The following is a 21,113-nucleotide window of genomic DNA, read 5'->3' on the forward strand; positions in this document are numbered from 1 at the left end:
GCATACCCAAGAGACTAGAGTTCTTGATCCATCTTGGAGTGAAAGGAAGCAATAGAGCCAAGAATAAAAATTTTTCTAAGCCTAGTTGCTACTAAGCGATTAACACTTTTTCTGAAGCATATTTATGTAGCCTCTGGTATGAATCATTAGAAGGAAGACCTTAAAATGAAGTAACTTCTACCAGCTGAAGGCTTTCTGAATGTATCCAAAATGCAACAGGTGGTTTTCATAGAATCATAGAATAGTTAGGGTTGGAAAGGACCTTAAGATCATCCAGTTCCAACCCCCCTGCCATGGGCAGGGACACCTTGTGCTAAATCTGCCAGGGATAGAGCATTCACAACCTCCCTGGGCAGCCCATTCCAGTGCCTCACCACCCTAACAGGAAAGAATTTCCTTCTTATATCCAGCCTAAACTTCCCCTGTTTAAGTTTGAACCCATTACCCCTTGTTCTATCACTACAGTCCCTAACGAAGAGTCCCTCTCCAGCATCCCTATAGGCCCCCTTCAGATACTGGAAGGCTGCTATGAGGTCTCTCATAGCAGTTCTCTCATAGTGCAGTTGCATGTCACCTGTTGGGAGTATTTGCAATTTACTGTTCTAAACTAATACCTGCTTCACATCCATCTGCATGAGTTTCCTCAGATGAGCATTTCTTAACCGGTATTAAGTGTGTAGAGAAATAACTACATACAAACAAGCCAGCGTTTCTCCTGTATGCTCCTACTCTCAGGCTTTTCATCTCCAGCACATTAATGCCAATGGTGAGCCATAATCCTAGGTTGTTTCTCAGCTGTGGCAATGGGGAGTTAGTGATCAGTTTCAGTAGCTTGCAAGCAGGTGCTTTGTCCCTCTTGAAATCAAAGCACTCTTTTAGAAGTAGTAGTATACCATTATATGTATAGGAGTGTATCAGACTCCTAGTTTCCCTGCTAGCTAGTAATAACTGAAAGGCTGTAACTCAGCAGGATGTAGCTATATGGAGTACGAGCAGAAATTAATATGAAGTCTTCCAAACATTATGGAATACTCTTAGTCTTAACTGCAGTAGTTTCTGTTCAGTGTCTGGAGTGGAGAACCAAAGATTACAAAAATAAGCTTGTCTCCTAGCTGAAGAAGCTGACAGCTAAGGACCTCTTATTCTTGACTTTGAAATTATCAAATGGCTGTTGTCTATTTTAGCAGGCAGTAATTAGTAGTGTGATAGGAACAGAGTAACAGCACTAATGACCACAGTTGATTGTTAGCTACTAGGAGGGGCATTTATTTAAGCTGTGGTCTGTTTATTGGGGAGTGGATGTCTTTTAGTGGTTGAAGAACATGGTTTCATCCTGTTGTAGCCATAACTTGAGTCCCACCTCTTCTGTAGCACAGGTAACTGGAGTTTCTGTTGCCCTCCAATTCAAAGAGACTCCATTGTGGAATGCCAGGTGTCTCAGTTCTTCATGAGGAAGAGCCTGGTTACCTTGTACAACAGGTTGTGCAAAAGACTAACCTTGGTATTCTCACAGCTGGTAACTTTGAGGTGATTACCAACAGTACAAGAAATCAGTGATGAAAAAGTTCTCTCCCCTTCTGAGAGACATCCGATATTAATCCAGATCTCTTAAGAGCAGAGCACATACAAGCTAGTGCTGGAGTTTACGCATTTCCCATGTAGTTAGTTTTTCAAATTCTAAGTGGTAAGCAGATGGAGAAAAGAGATCTTCCCATGCTAGGAAGCCAGCGATATGCAGGTTATTTAGTTTTTACAATCAAGTTGCCCAGCTATGCCATTTAAAAATGATTCTTAGAGCTGCCTTGATAGCTTTGATTGAAATAAGAACCTTGTCAAAACCAAATTATGAATTAAGAGACAGTATTTTCCTCTGACTACTTTTCTGGATCAGGAACCCAAGAGACTAACCCATAGTTATTTAGTTGCAAGCACAGGGTTTTTTTTTCCACAGAGATGGAAATAAAATATGCTTAAAAAGTTGTCTTCAGTATACAATGCTTAACACTATTTTGAGAGCTGAAATCAGGCAATCTAATTCCTGATGCAGTGCATACAAGTTGTTTCTGATTTGTTAAGTAAAAGGAAGCTATATTTTCAACATTCATATTATGCCTGATGCGAAGCATGTATTTGTCATGGTATCTAATTATTCAGCTTATGTATACTTCTATACTGTAGACCAAATGGATCAGTTTATAATGGACAGCTGCTAGAGGAGAGCTTTTTAAAGCAAGTAGAGAAGATTGGATGTTAGTTTTTAACACCAGTCTATATAATGGGTAAAAAAGTTGCAGAGAATTAAGCTTCATTATACCTATGGTCATCCTTACCTCAAATGTTTGTTCACTGGGTATAATAGCGCTTCAAGCCTCCTGTAGCATTCTGTAGCTCTTCAACAATAGCCTGAAGTAACTGTTGTACTGTTTCATTGCAAGTGTGGCTAAAGTGCTCCTGTTTTCAGTTCCGATCTATATGGTGTAAGTAGTTCATGTGACAGAAGTGGCAACCAAGAGACCAGTTTCAGACCAATTTACACTTGAGTTGCTATGTATGGGTTAGTGTTCAGACAGTTCCATTACTCATTCAATTCTGTCATTGTAACAGCTACTAGCAGATGCCACAGACATGAAAAAATCTAAAGCACTGTGAGAAGAGACTTAATTGTCATTAAGAGCAAACCAAATTCACAGATTGAGGTTTCATTTTCTGAAAGGGAAACCATCTCTGCAGTATTAAGAAGTGACCTGTACAAAGTCACTACTTTCTGAGGCATAACATGGAGAAGTAGGCATTCTCTACTCAGTTCACAAATGAGATCACTTTAAGCTGAATGAAGCGATGTGCTTGATACCTGGACACTGCTAGTTGAAGGGCCCACCAGAGTGCGGGGTTTCAACATGCTAGCAGATGGCTATAGAGAAGTTTCACTTGTTGATACACCAAAACAATGTACTTTTCTGTCACTGCAGCAGGTGGCATCGTAGGATTCAGCATCGAGTTTATACGGAGCTCAGTTGCCTTATGTTTAGTGTCCCCAACCCAATTGCTTATCAGAACCCAAACCCAGTCTCAGCATAATTTTTTTCATCTTTCTGGTTCCTTTTTCACTCCCCAGTCCCACAACGGGGGAAAAAGATCAAGCCAGCAGTAACTTTTAAGTCACATTGCTTTAAGGAACCATGGGAGAGATAAGCAACACTGTTACATGCCCTTTCAGCATCTTAGAAGCCTTTACAGCCTCAGGTTATGACAAGCACAATAAGTGACACAAAAGTTACCTGAAAAAGCCAAAGTCTTTAGCCTAGACTAGAAACAGAATTGGGCTAGTTGTTTTTACTAATCAAAGCTACAGATGCCTCAGAGCTTTCCTGACCAACACATCTATTGGTTGCTTCCATTTTGGGATATCTGACCAAAAGCACTAAGTACAAGGTAAAACAGCCACCAGCTGTGGGAGCCCAGCACAGACAAGGAGAACTGGCAAAGGAAAGCTGCATATACTCCTCCCCTACTTAACATCTTTGTTAGCACTGCATTGCATTTGACTGATACAGCAAACTACTTACAGGGACAGCAGAGACAGCATACACTGATTAAAGACGTCTTCCTAAAGATAGAGACAGTATGCATCCTGCCTGAAGAGGTTTCTAAAGAAGCAGCTTTAGCCCTAGAAAATGATACCTTATACTTTAGTTTATGTGATACGCTAAGCTGGAAGAACAAATTTGTTGAGGACTTTGGCACATTACACCTTACACTACAAGAAAAGGAAAGTTGAGTAGAGGAGTAACATCTAGTCTGGCACTGTCATATTGCCTCATGGCTTGAGCAGTGATAGCAGAGGAAACAAGGTAGCTTTCTGCAGCAGTTGCTTTGGAGCTATGCAGCCATACATAACCAGGCAGCAGTAAACCTTACAACTGTCTAGCTGCAGCAGAGAAACAAGTCACGCACACAGGCTTTGGTTTAATTGTGCAGTTACAATTTATTGCATCTTATATCCTTAGGAATGACAGCTAAAAGTTTTCCACTTACCAGACTCACATTTATAAGTGTGGAGGCTTTTTAACTGCCATTGCATTTGAGAACATGTGCAAAAACTGATCCAATGCCTCCCATACTAAACTATGTTTGCCTTAGACATATGTACTTTGAAAACCGGATGATGCCCCGCTATTCATTAAAAACAACCTGCACTGTGTGGTCCAGGGTTAGGAGCAGGAAATTCACGTCTGTATTTGCTGAACAGATGTTAAGTTCCAATTCAGATTGTGACACATCAAGTTGAGACAGGTATCCCAAGTTGACTAGCATCCCAAGTGAAAACTGAAGTGTTATTTTCCTGCACTTGGTTTTAGAACCATCTTCCCCCACCCAAAATGTAACTTCATGAAAAAGTTCAGTTTTATTGCAGATCAATCCACAAAAGGTCACAATGGAGTTTATAGCTGGAGCAGGAAAACAAAGATTTGCTTTAGACAGTGAGATGTGCACACAGCTGCTTTTTAAAGGCTGAGGGCCTTGAGTTTTTTTGCATTTCAGTCACAGTCCAAGGAAGACCAAAGTTCTGGCTTTGCCTAGACAGCTGATGCTCAGTCCTGCACCATGTGAACACTGCCAGTTGTCAGTTATACTACAGCCATCTTCATCTGAAAGTCATTTTTCCCAGGATACCAGAAAAAAAATACATTGAAGTTCTCCTTGCTCCCCTCCACTCATGCCTGTGTCCTCCATAGGTCATGTAGTGTCACAGATTCACGTGGATACTCCATGCAGTTTAATTTAAACCAGCCACTTACTCCTCTGCACTTGTATAGAGGGCCTCAATCTGCTTCTGGAAGAGTTTAACAAGCTCTGCTCGCTTTGCCTTCAGTGTTGGTGTCAAGAGTCCGTTTTCTACAGAGAACATCTCTGTGTGGATGTACAGGTCTTTAACCTGTGAAAAGAAACTATTTTAGCAACTGCACTTACACAGTGCTTAAACAGTTAAACAGTTATCCTGTTTACAGAGGATAAACAGTTCTTGTCACCTTCCTTGAACTCAGTGCAATGACTCAGTCTCAGGAATTGCCATTAAATAAATTGGTTTATTTTTTGATGAAGTCAAACTCCTTTTGGCTGACACAGCAAGAGGAGAGGCTGGAACTACAGTACAGCTCCTGCAGCCTATGGTGAATCTCCACTCTATCTCCTGGCAATTACTGCTGTTGCCCTGTAGAGCCACCTGTTTGTTGATCAGAAGTTACTGTTTCACTGCCTACTTTGGTCAGTAGTCTGAGGTAGCTGTCTTGGGTCCCATCCTGACACAGCCAGTATCAAGAATGAAGATTTCCCAGCCATTGTATTAGCAATGCAAGTGCTTGTGACAAGTAGGATGTAGAAGTACTCACTTGTTCAAAGGATTTAAGGCCAGCCTCTTTCCCCAGTCTGACCATATCTTCTAAGATAGCTTTCTTCACGGTCTAGAAGAAATAGAGCATGAAGAGAGTGGGCAAAGCTGTCATTTTGTAATCGCAATTCAAGACCATACCAATTGCCCAGTCAGTGAAAACTGAGGTTGGCAAGAACACATGTATATATTTCAACATTCATGATTTATTATGTTAAGGCCACTGTGACTTCACATCCTCTCATTAGAAAAGCAGCAGTGATAGCCTTTGAAACATCAAGAGACACCTATAGTTGGTTCCAGTTTTTAGTGTAAGTCTGCCTGCATGACTCACCCAGTATTGAGCCAATTTAATTTATAAAAAAGGTAGAAGGAAGTCAAAGCAATGCAAGACTGGACTTCAGAATTAAGTTCTACCTACAAGCCACTACAAACATTAAGTTACTCACTGGATTTTTGCAGAGATCTTCATAAGAACCTTTTACTCCTAGTTTTGCTGCAAATTCTGGAAGTGTCTCAGGATCAGGAACCACTATACCTATTAGAAAAGACTGAAAACAAGTGGAAGCAGTCATGTTGAGACCAGGAAAAGGCATGTGAAATAATGTGTGCTTAACTGTAGACAGTGTCTCTATTACAACCCACATCTATAGCCTCATCTGTTCCAGGAGTTTGGAAGGTAGCTACACAGACTTTAAGTCACTTATCAGACAGCAGTAAATGTACTAATGCAGGGGGTTTTGTGTGCTGAATGCTCCAGCAATTGCTTTTGGCTTGTTTACAGATTGAAGAATGGCCTCTGCTAGCATATGAGACGTGTGTGGAAAAGAAGTGGAGAAACACTCCTCCTATGAAGAAAGGCTGAGATAGCTGGGGTTGTTCAGCCTGAAGAAGAAAAGGCTCCAGGGTGACCTTATTGCAGCTTTTCAGTATTTAAAGGGGTCTTATAGTAAGATGGGGACAAACTTAGTAGTAGGGCCTGTTGCAACAGGACAAGAGGTAATGCTTTGTACATACACCTGTGCAACTAAAAGAGGGGAGATTTAGACTAAATATAAGGAAGAAATTCTTCATTGTGAGGGTGGTGAAACACTGAAACAGGGTGCCCAGAGTGGGTGCCCCATCCCTGGAAACATTCCAGGTCAGGCTGTAGAGGGCTCTGAGCAGCCTGGTCTAATTGGAATGTCTCTGCTCACTGCAGGGGGATTGGACTAGATGACTTTTAAAGGTCCCTTCCAACTCAAACTGTTCCATAATTCTAAATTCTTCAGAGCTGACCTGACATACTTATCGCACACAAGTATGTAATTAGCCTTTACCCAGAGCTTGAAATCAAGCTCTCCTTTTCTCTGGTATCAATTGGGAAGGCTATAGGTCTGAACAAATAGTCCTTTAAATATGGCACTCTGGGAAGCAGATCTTGTTCAAGGACTCTCTTGCATGTGCATGCCTTTATACTTGATCTTCCAGAATTCACTGAGGGAAGAGTCTTGCAAGATCCTCACTCCTAACATCACTTACCCTCAGGCTTTCCCCATGTACAAAGACCTGGGCTACAGCAGCACTTCGGACATAGACATTTTCTATCTTCTCTGGAGCAATGTATTCTCCTTGTGCAAGTTTAAATATATTCTTCTTCCTATCTATGATCTTCAGTGTTCCATTCTAGAAGTTAAAGAAAGCCATTAGTTTCAAGTCTCTGTCTTGCTTTTATAAGAAGATAATAGGTTACAGTTTGTTGCATGAAAGGCACATGCTAGTCTGAAACTGGTTTCTCTATAGAGCGAAGGAGGCACTTGGTCTAATTTCTCCAGTTAGCTCAGGACATGATTGGACAGCTCCTTCATTCTCCTCTGGGAGAAACCAGGATACCTTGCTGCACTTCACTGTGGAAGTGACAGTGTTAATTACTGGCCTAGCAGGTGTTATTTGAGATCTTGTAACCTAATTGGTCTTTGGAGCTTTGCCTGGAGTTACTTTGGGAATGATCATAAAATACAGTGTAAGGCTTAGAATTCATTTCTCCAGTTTTTCAGATTACTGTGAACTAGCCAGGAATTCATATCCAAGGAATGGTTTGTATTAAGCAATTACTCACTGGCAACCACTTCCCTATGTCTCCAGTGTGGAGCCATCCATCTTTATCAATTGCTTCTGCTGTCTTCTCAGGGTCCTGCAGATAACCCTTGAACACATTTGGTCCTTTAATGCAGACCTACAGCAAGCAAAGAACATTGTTAGTCAACAATGTCTTACATTCTAGTATTTCCTGACACATACAGGAGATAGCACCTACCTCGCCTTCATTGTTAGAAGAGAAGTAGTTCATTTCTTCCACGTCATCTAGTTTTATAATATTACAAACCAGAGGCGGTCCAACATGGCCTGAAAAAAAAAAAACCCAAAAAAAACCCAAACAAGCAAAAGACAGTTATGTTTGGGGGATTCTGCTAGCACTTGGCCCTAATTGTTCTAAAGCTACAAAGACTAGGTATTTAAGTAATATGGGAGAACTCAGATGTCCCCAACATATGAAAGGCCTCAGTGATGGTAGGTACTTAATGGCACTTTATTCACTGCTTTAGCAAGAACCAGTGCTGTTTAAAGGATTCTGACACTAGACACTCAAGGAAGTTATTGTAATGCCATTTTCAGGCAGTTAATGCAGGATAAATAGCAGCTAAGTATCAACTATTACAACCATTTATTGGTGTAATTAACCACACCAACCATGTAGCACTCTTGCCTCCACTGGATTCCCTCATAGACCCTGGTATTCACTTGCATTTCATCCTCATTATGCTCTTTATGCAGTTATTATGTTACCAAAGATAACAACCAGAGCTTGAATTTCAAACACCCAATATTAAAAACATCCTTGCTAATAAGAAAGCCAAATCTTCAAGGTCAGGTAGTCCTTCAGGAAAATAGTCAAGTACCATGTCTGATATTTTAGTCATTATTCTTGGAGTAAAACAAGTTACTTGGGAGCTAAAGCTAGTTTCTTAGAGCCATTTGGCAAGTCCTTGTCCAGTTTTTCCAGCTCTGTACAGACAATCTTTTCCTGTACACTAGGATAGGGTCTAAGCTGACCTATGTCACTTAGACATAGTGTGACATGAGAGATCCTCATGTACTTGAGTCAAGATCTTTCTTTATCTGTTAAGCATACAGGTAACTGTTACTACCAAGAATCACTCTAAACATAAGTACCCAGGATTTAACTTTTATTGAACAAGCAGTAGAGCACCTAAGCTTGTTTGCCACTTCCTGCTGATAGCTATGGGAGATTTTCCAAGTCTCAGCTACCATACCTGTTGTCCAGTCTCCAGGCATTGAGAAAGTGCATCCAGCTGAACATTCAGTCTGGCCATAAGCTTCAAAGATCTGTGTAAGAAAGGAGGAATATTCTTTGAACAAACCATTGGTGTGAAAGAGCTCAGTTTCAAGTATGCCTGTGTTCGAGTCTTCTTCGGAAGGAAGCCAAGACTTCTTGGTCTTATTGGTGCAACCAAATGTTCAAGTTTACCTACCCAAACCTTGCTTTGGTCACCTAATTCTCTGAACAGGACAACTGTGTTCTCACATGCAGTACACTGGGCTCATTGGGCTTATCAAGCAGCCTGTAAATACTGAAGACTGACAGCAATCTTCCCTGAACAAGCTGGGCTGGACCACAGCTGTATTATTGGTCACTTATTTGGGCATAATCAAAAACTTGTCTTACCTGACAGCCTAATGCTGCTCTAAGAAATGTCAGGACAGAGGGAGATATAGGAGCTGCGCCTGTTACCATTATACGTACTCTTCCACCCATGGTTTCCTACAAGTGAAATAGAAGCCATCAGATCTTCCAGTTCTACATGGCTCACCTGGTATTTACACCTAGAATACCTTACCTGAACTTTTTTGAAGATTAACTTATCCCAAATGCTGTCATTACGAATTATGCCCTGTTTTATTTCAGCCATCTTCATAATCACAGCAAAGTTTAACAGGCAGCGTTTCACTGGGCTCTTTGCCCCACTTTGTATCTGCAAAGAAAAGTATTGATGACTCTTGGGTTTAACACCCACATCCGTACATCCTGTTCTCGTTTTATTAGGAATCACCATATCTTTGATATTCTTGGGTCCATCTTCACTACTGCCATGGTCTGGGTTATGAACCAAGGGACAACACTAATCTGTGTTACTGCTGACATATTCAGCTCATACCTTTGATGGACAGAGATCCTTCTAGCTTTGAACTTCCTTCATTTGAATTTCAAAGCAAATGAACATCTCATCTTTGAACAGCAACAGGCTTAGCCCAGTCATAACTGAATATGCTGTTCTTATACTCCAGGTCATAGGGCTCTTTCCATCTCCTCAGAGAGGATTTTAAAGAATTCTTCCCACTAAGGAGTAATTTACTAGTGGTGATGATGCATTCAATATTCATTTAAACTTGTATGCTTGCTTAGATATATGAACATGAAGATGATTTGGCTAAAATTGCTCACATACCTTGTCATATATTCTATTGAGCAGTCTTGGTACAACTGGAAATAGTGTTGGCTTCAAGGTTTTCATATCGTCTGTTAGGAACTTGATGTCCCCTTGGAAGAAGCCCACTTTTGCTCCACAGCTGTAGACCACAGCCTGAAAATTGACCAAACAAGTCAAGGGTAATTCCTAGCTTCATTAGCCATAATTATTGTCTATGGAAAGCAGCATGATTTTCAGTGGCCAGTGGGATGAAAGTTCTATTGTAAATAGCTTTTGAGAAAATACAGGCCATTGTACCTTTTACTATTTGATTTATAGAAGCTCAGATGCGTCCATCTGTACATACCTGTACAACTCTCTCAAACATGTGAGCCAAGGGCAGGTAGGATATGACAATATCTGAACTTGTAATCTCAACTGTGTTCTAGAAGGAAAAGAAACAGACATAGGTTAGCAGTTCCTATGCCTGCTTGAGTTAGTTAAGTAGAAAGCAAGTATAGTTTGGATCAATTTGAGTACTTTCAAACAGACACTTCAATGACTGAAGCAACCCAGATCATCCATCACCTCTTCAACATTTGCAGCTGTAACTCTGCCATACTAGATCAACATAGTTTTGTTTTGGCAAGACTTGCAATAACGTAGTTTAATACTCTTGGTACTTAGGACTGACTCATTCTAGAATAACTTCTGTATGGAAGTTCTTGTTCAAGGTTAAACCAAGTTTCTTGCAATATCATTGTCCCATTGATATATGGGCATGTAGGAAAATATGAGTTTCCTGTGAGCTAGTGGTTTGCAGAAATGCCCAGATTAAAGCTAGTTTCATGACTGACACAGCCTAAAGGTCACCATTAGCAGTAGCCTACCTCTGTGCATCTAAGGAAGGCAGCAGCATTTGAAACAACATTTTCATGTGTCAGCATGGCTCCTTTAGGGTTACCTTTGGAGAGATCAAGCAAAGGTCAATTGTGGCTCCGACTGCTTATGCTGTCAGTTTCCCATGTCTCATTTGACTCAGTCTGAGCTATGTTTGTATTAGGTTTAGTCATAGCATGCTTTGTCTTAAGAGATCACAAATATGCCTCATCTGGAGCACTTTCAGCTAGGGGTATTATATAGAGGAGAGGTCTATTGAACCAGCAGAGTAATTAGGAATAACGTTGAGAATGCTACAAGATATTTCTCTAGCCCCCGTTGATCAGAATACATACCCTCTACAGAGTCTTAATGTTAAAGATTGACTGTTTAACTGTGTAAGACAACATGGATTTGGCTATTCTTCTCCCCAGCTCTAAGGAGCTTTGTCTTAGTATACTTGACTTGTAGCAACAATGTCCTAAGTAAAACTGAAGTAGTTGTCTGACAGTGTTCTCATTTACTGTTTTACTTCTGTGTTGTTATAATTTCCTTCCATGCTGCAAAGCTACGTTTTTCAGCCCAGGGAGTTCATTGTAGTGGGGAAGCACTGCTATATATATATATTTATTCTCTTACCCGTGGTTCCACTGGTAAAACACACAATGCAAAGATCTTCAGGCTTAGGAGGCTAGAGGGAAAAAACACAAAGTTATCAGGGTAAGGATTATGTTTATTATTTATGTATCATATTTAAGTTATCATTTACATACCCTAACGTGGGATGAACTAGGAATTCTCTTTAGAAACAGCAAGACAAGATGCAACACAAAATAAATCCTGACAGCTTCCTCTACTAGCAGCATGGCAAGAGTTCTTTCCAAAGACTACATTTACAGGTTTGTAACTGTTCCACAGAGATACTTACCACTGGTTCTCTGATGTTGTTTCTTCCAAGCTCCTGTGTTAGAGAGAAAACACAGCTTAACAATTGCAACAGAAATATATGTGCAACAGTAGATGAATAGGTAATTGCATTCACATGCAACACTTGTTTTTACTTTGCCTCTTGATATTCTGTCTCAGGGAGAGCTGGTGGTCTTCCTGATCTTAATTCCTGAATTTCCACAACTTGGGAAAGCAGTCTCCTGGGGTTGTGGAAAGCATGAATTAAAATGTGTAGGAAGCAGTCAGAGCTACTTAAGGAATTTGGAAGTCCTGAGTGGAGAGATTTCATTTTATTTAATGTAGGCCACATCTCTTAGACTTTGCATTTATGCATCACATCTGGAAGATTAAGCCCAGTATTGGGATGTCAAAGCAGCCAGTAATTTGCATTTACAGTTCAATTATACTCAACTGTCAGCTTAAAAACCTGACAAATCCCATTACAACTACACCATAAATTAAGCTAAGGAAGTCTTCAGTGTCATGCATACTGACTGTCCACAACACATGGACATAACTTCAGTCAATGGGTCTGAACTTTGCAAGTTCATTTGGCTAAATATATCAATTTTCAAGATAACTGCTCATCAACATCTCAGGTACAGGTGTGACAACTGGATAATGCTTACATCGAAGTGTCATTGTTGCCAAAGGAGATCCAGATGTCTAGCTGGCAAGGTATTCCTCTGCAAGATGAAGCAGAAGCCTTTAGTCACCTACCTCAACCTCCTGCAGTGCTAGAATTTCAACTCCCACTTTAGCTCCTCTGTCCTTGAGCTCTTTATCAAAGAGATCCATGAGAATGACAGTCTTCAGACATGGTGTCTTTCCTTGCTCACAGTTCTCAAGCAAGACCTGTGCCTTCTCTGGCTTGTCACAGATCACTATGCTTATATCAGCTACAGGAAAGAAATTACATTTCAGAAGTCTGTTTAGAAACCATGAGGCTAGTGACAGCTCAGCAGAACATACATTTAGAACATAGCATTGTTTCTAAAGCCATTTGTTTGTTCATATGGATTTAGTGGCTGGCTTGCAGTGATATGAACATTCCTCCTACCATGGCCAATTGATTGATCAAACTTGAGATTTTGGCTATACAAAATGCTAAGGAACTGAAGATGGATCTTCAGTCACAGTCAAGAGAGGCATTTAAACTCTTGATGTTATCATAAAAGCTCAAAGTTTTCCTCAATGACTGTTTAGCAATCTTCTTCAAATCTAAAGAAATTTAGACCTACTTGAAAGAGGTAATCAACATTATTCAGTTTATGCCTCAGCTTCCCTACCTGTAGAAGAGAGTTTTGTGCAATTGCAGACACATTTCCCATTAAGTCAGCTGAGGAACTGAGTTTGCCTGAACATACCAGTTCCCCATTAGCCTAGTAGGTAACCGCTGCATAGTCCCAAGGCAATACCTGTTTGCAAGGCTCGCCAGCATAACTGTTGAAGCAATTTTGCATGGAAATCCTATTTATGGGTTGAATCCCAGATCATTGTGACAGCAGTGGATGTCCCCTCCTCCCCTCCCATATCTCCTGACCGGAAGGAGAAAGCCTGAACATTTATTCAAGCTTCCTCACCAGTTTCTTCTGTGATGGCATGCTAGCTGTTGGTTCTGTAGAACAGCAGGCCCTAACCAGATAGGTTAAACAGATTTAGGCATATCTTTACCCTTCCCTCCTCCACTCTTTACATCCTACAACTTTAAATCAGAGACACACATCTAGTCTTAATTTGCATGCAAGACTGTCTGCATTGTCTGGTTGTTTGGCAATGTGGGAGTTCAGGATTGCAAAACCTCAAATAGCAAATAGCTGGGCACTTTGCTTGCAGGATGATGCACAGGATCTAGCAGGTCTTCAGTGAACCTACAGTTAATACACTAGGAGAGATAGAAAAGCCAGTGGCTTCTTCTAGGCATTGACCATGCTCCCTGCAAAGCAGCTTCGTTTACAGAAATTGTCTATAAAAGTATATGAGCAATAAGGTTAAAGCTACTCTGATTTTTGCATTGAATTCCCTTGAACTTCAGCCTTCTCAAAACAAAGCTTCTTAGAGAAGTCATTATGAAATAATGGAAGTCAGTATTTACCTTTCTTAACAATATATACAATGGCCTCTGGCCCCAGAGTGTCGTAGAGTGGAACAGCAACCATTGAGTAAGTGTAGCAAGCATACTCTGAAATGATCCACTGAAAAGAGAAAACAGTACAGCTAAGGAAAACTAGCAGCTCAAGACAGGATTATCTGCAGATTTCCTAGCTTGACTAGCCCATGCACACAATAGTAGTGGGGGTTGTATAAGGAGTATGTGTACATGAGATTAAGAGTAGTGGGGGTTCAAGATCAGTGTATTATGTGTCTGGCATGTATGTGCTTAGTCAATAATAAAGTAACTGGGAAAGAAAAGCCAGTTGTGATTGCTCCTCAAGTGGCCTCAAACTCTTTAAATACAGACCCTCCCCTCTCCCCATGGTGTCAGAATATTCTGGGAAAGAATATTCAGTTTGTTTCTTACCTCTGGCCTATTCTGAGCAAAAATGCCAATGAACTGGTTTGGTTGTGGTTTGCATCCTTTTTGCAGAAGCCCTGATCCCAGGTGTTGAGCTCTGTCCAAAACCTGCAAGATTGTTTTCCAAGACTTCAGTGTTACAAGACAGGACCCCAAATGAAATCATCTGTCATGTACAGTACTCACCTGTTTATATGTCAGCCACTGATAAGGTTGCTTGGGTTTTCTGTAGCCTAAACAGTTGCCATTTCCTAATGGAAGAGTTCAGAAAAGCAATAGTAAATAAAGCTCAGTACTGAAGTTGCACAGCACTTCAATGCAACACTAAGTGGGAAATACTTTCAGTCAGACATCCAGCTAATGGCACGGAGCATGGAAATGCTGTGTCCACAGTTAACGATTCTGCCCAAGCCAACACTGTAGGACTGCTTGCCTTATCCTTAAAGGCAATAGTTCCAAGATCTGTGGATATTTTCCCATTTCATGATATACATGAGATTGAAATAGCTTGCAAGCTATCACTTATTTCCATGCACAGGACCCCCAAAGTCACATGTGCACAAACTCATATCTGCTTGTAAAAATTCATTCCGTAATTTTACACTGAAAACCACATAATGAGGCAGAACAGAGGTGTTTCCCTGCAACTCCCTCTGATGTTTAGTGTCTTCTGGCTCTTCACTGAACTCTACCATCTTAAGCTTCTGATGTTTGTTCCTGCCCCGTCTGCCAACTAAGAGTGCTTCTAAATCAGTGTGCATGTGGGGGGAATATGGTCACTTGTCACTCTACCCCACAAAAGGCTAGGCAAGCTTTTGCTATCCTTAATTATTACTACAGACAAGAGCCAAGGCAAAGGAGCTTGGGATAATTTTATTTACCTGTGATAGGCAAATATTAACTGGCAGATGCAAAGCTTACCAGAAGCATGCAGTCCTCTCTGGAAAACTTCATACAAGGTTTTACTATCTTCATAGTAATAAGAAAGTAGGTTATTGTCTGTCAAGAGTGCACCTCTTCTGGCTCCTCCCTAGGAAAAGAGCATAGTTATGAAACAGTGCAGAACAGATGAAGTATCATTTATTCCTTAGCCATTCTCCCAGCAATTGCCTTTGAAGCATTTCAATAGCTTTGCTTTGTTTGAGGAAGTCTCATTTTCCTTCCTGATTTTGATCTGCTCAGTCATATGCAAAGGAATTTTCTAAATGGCCTCTAAATGGATTAATCTTCCATTACAAGTTATTAGAGAGACCTTGACTAAGATTGAGTGCTACCACTTGCTTAGTTGCATGAAGCCTAGCACCAGCCTCAAAGCTGATGCAAAGGATTTAAAATACAGAAGAAGTCAGTGACAGCCAAGGCCATCTGGTAAAGAGCCCACCTAATCCTGTTGGCAAGAGCAGCTGCTTCCTACTCTTAGTGTTTTAAGGCTTCCCTTCTCCCCATCATACTCTTGAGTTGTACACCTGGGAGAGAAGGCTGTGTGTATCAGTTTCCACCAATACCTAGAGTCAGAATGGATCAGTATTTAGATTAAGCTCAAAAATAATGTATTCCCACAAATAGAGTATTACCTCAATTCCTATTGACTGCTTGTTCAAGTCAACAGGAGGCAAAACAGGCTTTGGCCTGCTTGCCACCCACAAGAAGACGCCGGCTCCAAATACAATAAGACTAATCAATGCTGGTGTTGGGAGCGGTGAGAACAAGACTTGAAGTATCCAGATCATTGTGCTGGATCAGAGGAGCCAGAGTTGAACCTGAAACAAACAGGAATTTCAGTAGACGTGAGCTAGAAACGCTCACTACCCATGAGCTATGGTTCCTTCAGCAGTTTGTTAAACAATACTACAAATTATTTCAGCAGTTTGCTCCTAAAGAGTCCTGGTACAATAATAAAGCATGCTTATGCAATGCTTTAAGCCTCTTAAGAGATCGCAAGTCACCTGTCCCCATTAATCTTAATCCATGCTGCATCCGCTTCCACAAATCACTGAAGCCTGATGAAGTCAGACAAGGAACAGATGTTATTCATTGTATTGAAGAGTATAAAACTTTGGTGAAAAAACAGTATATAATTTCCCAAATGAAGTATGACCCAAAAATGCCTACAGTTCAGTGATGTGAGCAGCAGAAGTAAGAAAAAATTCTGCAATAGGAGGGGATATTGCTAAAACAGCAGGGGTACTGCCAAGTTAAGTGTTTGTTACATGTCCTGCAGACTTATATATGTACAAGAAGTATCTTTGTGATCAGCTGCTCTTGCTGGAAAGCAGGGTTCATGCTGGATAAGTATTTCAGACAGTGAAAAAAAGCGTTTAGCACGAGATACAGCACAAGGCAAAACTGTTCAAGTTACTAGGAAGTTGTGACCTAGAAGCCAATGTGTGCAATGGAAATCTGGCTGGGAAACAGCAGCACTTCTGCTGCCTGCATCCTTCAGAGTCTCATCCTTCAAGGACAGGAAAGCAAAACCCAAGAATGCAGGATTTCTTGGAAGTGACAGAGGTCTACCTCAGCCTCCTCCCTTTGAAACAAGTACTTTAATCTCTAAAGTGTTCCAGTATGTTTAAGGTTGAACTGCTAAGAAAATGTAGCATAGGTGACAGCTTTTTGTCTGAATCAACTCAGATTTCACCAACTTACCTTTGCTAGTGTCTAAATAGCTGTGCAGGACGTGACACATCACTCTTTGCAAGATGAATAACCACACCCTGTCAAATTCCTTCATACAGAGTCAAGGGAACCCAGTCAGTAGGCAATATGTCAGCTAGCAACTAACTAAATCCCTGCCCAAGACTATCAGGCATTCTGGAGCAATGGGCTCCAGTTATCCTTTAACTATAACTTCAAGAAAGTTAAAGGAATTTTCTAAAGTTAATAAATTCAGCCAGGCCCCTAAGTCAGAATTCAGGTCTCTGAGCCCAGACTGACCAGAATTAGATCATCCGTATCTGATTTATGGGTTTGTATTTTCAGTTTCCAGTGGCTGCATTAATCAGCAGTCCTCACGTGTTCTCTGGTGAGAGAAGGCACGCTTTGCCTGCTCAGCATCTGGGTAAGGAAGGGTACCTCAGAGGACTGTCATCAAGTCCAAGCTGCCAAAACCATGCCACCTACATACCTGAACTGTACCACCTCCCTAGCGCTGGAGCTTTTCTACTCCAAGCCTTAGTTACAATGTGCACTTCAAACTCCTGAACTTAGTTTTATGTATTTAGAGTCCCAAAAAATTGTGCTACAGCAAGAACGGCAGGAACTGCCCTTGGCTTTCTGCACTGCCTGACAGTTCCAGTCACTGAGTATATCAAACCTAGGAAGCATAAACCTGCTCTTTCTACAGCACAGAAGTCACCCATCTCCACACTCCTCCTTTGGGCCTTGATCAACCGAGCCTAGATTAAAACAATCCCCTAAAACCAGGTCTGCTGGTTAAGTTTACATTCAGGGCAAAGGCACTTAACAGTATAGGTTCTAGCGCTGCTTTATTAATAATCTTCAGTCTTCCAAACAAAGCAATCAGCTGCTCTTCATGACTTAGACATTTGGCCTTGTAACCCATTACTGGAGCAGACAGCAAACAGCTTTCTGTAGGGGCTTAAGCAGTATCTGGTTTATGGTATGACTCAGCCACTTCCTCTTTTGTTAACAGGAACAAGTCACTTTTTTTATAGCATGAGCACCGGGTCAGCCTGGTAGAGGTATCTCCACTTTCCAACATGAATAGGAGTTGGATATAAACTTCAACTCAAAGGCCAGTACTAGATCCAAGTGGCAGAGCAAATCACATTTCTATCATCAGTATGTTGGAAGCTTAGCTTGTTGGCAAAACTAGACCTTGGCACATCTATTCTCACATCTTTTCAGACAGATACATGTTCAACTCACCTGAATTTTCATAGAATGGGTTGGGTTGGAAGGGACCTTAAAGCTCATCCAGTTCCAACCCCCCTGCCATGAGCAGGGACACCTTTCATTAAAACAGCTTGCTTAAAGCTTGGGCTGTTTTCCAATCTTTTTCCATCCCTACGAAGACCAAAAGGAGTTTGCACACATGACCCTCCCCAGACATGAAGTTTTTCAATCACTAGTAAGAGGATAGAGCTATATAAAGGCAACAGAGGAGACCACATGCCTGTACAGCTTCATCTCTTTTTAATGGCTGAAGTGTGCTCTCATGTGCTCATTTTAATAGTGATTTTAAGATAATTTCCTAGAAGCCAGGAAGGATTGGTTGGCTTTAGAGTATCATGCTAGAGGAATAAACAGAACTGGGGATCAGGCCTATAGAACCAAGTCCTCTCCTATAACTTATTAACACTGCCTAATCAGACTGATCGGCACAGTTGTCTCAAATATCTACTGCCCATTACATGGCCTTATTTGACAGAAAATTAACAGAGGTCACTTGTCTGACCTTTTTGGGGTAAGGATCAGAGAACTCACTAACCCCAAATGCTCCATGCAGCAGTAGGTAAGTCACTGAAAATCTTTCCATCAGGATATTCTCATCTCCTCACTGACTCACATGCAAGGCAGTTTGTACAAAGACAACTAGGAAGAGAGAGCATCAGGCCCTGAAAGGAAATGATGCTTGGAGCAGAGAGCTCTAAGTCCAGATAGAACACCTGATCAAGTTGTGAAAAGCCTGAAGACAGTTAAATGCAGCAAAACTTTTGCCTTCAGATTCTAAACTGGTTCCCCAAGTCTCTGGTTTCTCTTTCTCTCCATGTAAGACAGTAGCCTAATCCTACTGTAATCTAACCAGCATCCCTATAGCTAGTCAAGGATGGGTTTCAGTTATAAGCCAAATGTTTTTTTTTCATTTAAAGAAAGACCTGTTGATGATTTTCTCTCTAAAGCCTCAGAAGTATCATATATTCACTTGTTTCTAGGGTTTTGTTTTGTTTGGGGTTATTTTAATAGCTGTCTTCATTAGCCTGCTTACAGGCTATATGGGAGAGTCAAAACCCAATATCCTTTAAAGCTACAGAAGTCAGTGTTGCGTCAAAAGAAAAGCACAGATACCTAGATATTGTTTGCAATACACAAAAATAAAAATGCTTTTCATATCTGACAGGCTATTTTCAATTCCTCTACTTTATTAATAGTGTTTTGCTTTTACTTCCCAACCCTCAGATGTGCTTTAGTCACTCCTATCAAAGTACACGGTGTGTTATTCAAGATGTGAAAAGAGACTTGTCAGCAAATTTGTCTCAATTCCCAGTATTAGGACAGTTGTTTCCTACGCCAAGAGCTTCTACTGCAACTTGTCAAATTCAAGTCATTGCTAGTTAATCATCTCTGGTGTCCTCCAAAAGCTGCTTAATCCTGTTGCTCTCAAAGCACAAGAACCAGCAGAGAAGATAAGAGTTCCTGCCCATGGGAAGGGAACAACTCTACCCTACATCTGTCCTAAGGAGCAACTACAACCAGAGCTTAACCCACAAATCCAAATGCCCTATGCATTTGTAATACCCAATCTATATCACCTAGGTGAAAACTCAACTCAGTGCAGCATGAGCCAAAGCCAGGGCATTTTTGACAGATGCCAGCTTGCACTGCAGGGCAGGTCTGCAAGGCAGCTGCTTTCTCAAGCATGCACGGATGAAGAGCTTGAAACCCCCAAGTTCCAAAGGGCTCAGCTCCCAGTGACCAGAAAAATATAAAATGCACAGGGTGTCTCAAACCACATGTAGGCCTCTTGTGCAATATGACACTAGACAGTTAAAGTATACATGAATTGTCTGCCCTGATCAATGGTCAAGGATAAGACACACTAGGCTCCAGAGTGCAAAGGCTTAGTTTTTATCAAAAGAGATTACAGTGATACCATTTACACCCTTGGGTTCAGGAGTACATGTTCTCATTTCTACTGTACCCCCCAGCTCCTTAGTCTCTACAGCAATTCCTTCACTAACTAAAAGGAAGGAAACAGTTATTCCCTATTCTCTCCCAGTCAGGAGATTCTCTCTACTGCAAAGTGACTGAGCTTTGTGCCTCCAAACATGTAAGTGTGAAGAAACAAAACTCAATCACAGTAGTTCTTTACAGACAGCAAAGCAAGGGCCAAAACTCACACAATTTCAGAAGCAATGGTCATATACTGCCTAGGAAAATGCTTTCTAGAGTTTTGCCCAAGAAACAGTTCCAAATGCTTTTGAGGTGGTCACTATAATTTGTTGAGTTGCATTAGTAAGGTAACATATAATCATAGAATAGTTAGGGTTGGAAAGGAGCTGTAAGAGTATTGACTCTTTCCAAGCAGGAACAGAAGACTACAGCTGACTACACTGGGGTCACTAATTACTTAGCCACCAGAGCCTACTTTTTACATTTGCTTACACAGTGCAGCCTTTGCTTAGTGTCCTGCAGATGTGAGCCACTGTGCCAGTTCTTGCTCCTTGGAAGCATTATATCCCACTTTCCTCTAGCAGCAAGGACAAGCCTTGTGTCCTGCAGGGTTTAGGAACACCTAAGTTTTGGCATCCAGAAAGAAGCTAAAGTGCAAAAGCTCAGCAGTGACTGCTGAACAGAGCCACATAAAAACCACAGAACAAATCCACAGCAACTTGCAATAAGCCTAAGATATGCTTTAGTTAGGCTCTGTTTTGAGAGTACCTCTTTTGCAAGTCAGAGCCAAACAGTTCAAGTACCCTTTGATCTTGACTGAGAAGGACTCTCTGCAAGAGGGTGGGAGAGAATGAGGCCTCAGTAACTTACTTTCAGGAAGTAGAGTGCTCTGTGTTTCAGACTGTACATTACAGGCTGTTTCTGGCCCTTGCTCATGAAATACACTGACATCAGAGCTTCATTATCTTTAAATAGAAAGGCTTTTTTCAGAGATAATTTTACTGTGTCTGGTATTATTACCCTTCTATCAGGAGAGTAGCAACACCATGACACTGCTTAG

General features: G+C 41.1%; 2 protein-coding genes across 2 annotated transcripts in view; both read right to left on the bottom strand.

Moving 5' to 3' along the window:
- The window catches only part of TECTB (tectorin beta), a 391,734-nt gene that overhangs the window by 318,171 nt on the left and 52,450 nt on the right, over positions 1-21,113 (bottom strand). The window lies entirely within an intron of this gene.
- On the bottom strand, positions 4,420-15,930 carry ACSL5 (acyl-CoA synthetase long chain family member 5). The gene is made up of 20 exons (XM_061458760.1): positions 15,775-15,930; positions 15,122-15,230; positions 14,387-14,451; positions 14,207-14,308; positions 13,781-13,880; positions 12,406-12,584; positions 11,666-11,698; positions 11,377-11,428; positions 10,749-10,822; positions 10,226-10,303; positions 9,898-10,032; positions 9,289-9,423; positions 9,117-9,212; positions 8,704-8,776; positions 7,686-7,774; positions 7,488-7,604; positions 6,911-7,054; positions 5,839-5,940; positions 5,391-5,462; positions 4,420-4,936 (listed from the first exon to the last, which is right to left on the bottom strand). Exons 1-20 carry the CDS (start codon positions 15,928-15,930, stop codon positions 4,796-4,798), a joined length of 2,052 nt encoding a protein of 683 aa, XP_061314744.1. The 3' UTR covers positions 4,420-4,795.

The sequence above is a fragment of the Pezoporus flaviventris genome, unplaced genomic scaffold (genome assembly GCF_033815535.1).
Source record: "Pezoporus flaviventris isolate CSIRO_AGI_PZ_B2104156 unplaced genomic scaffold, CSIRO_AGI_Pfla_v1 ptg000029l, whole genome shotgun sequence".
NCBI lineage: Eukaryota > Metazoa > Chordata > Aves > Psittaciformes > Psittacidae > Pezoporus > Pezoporus flaviventris.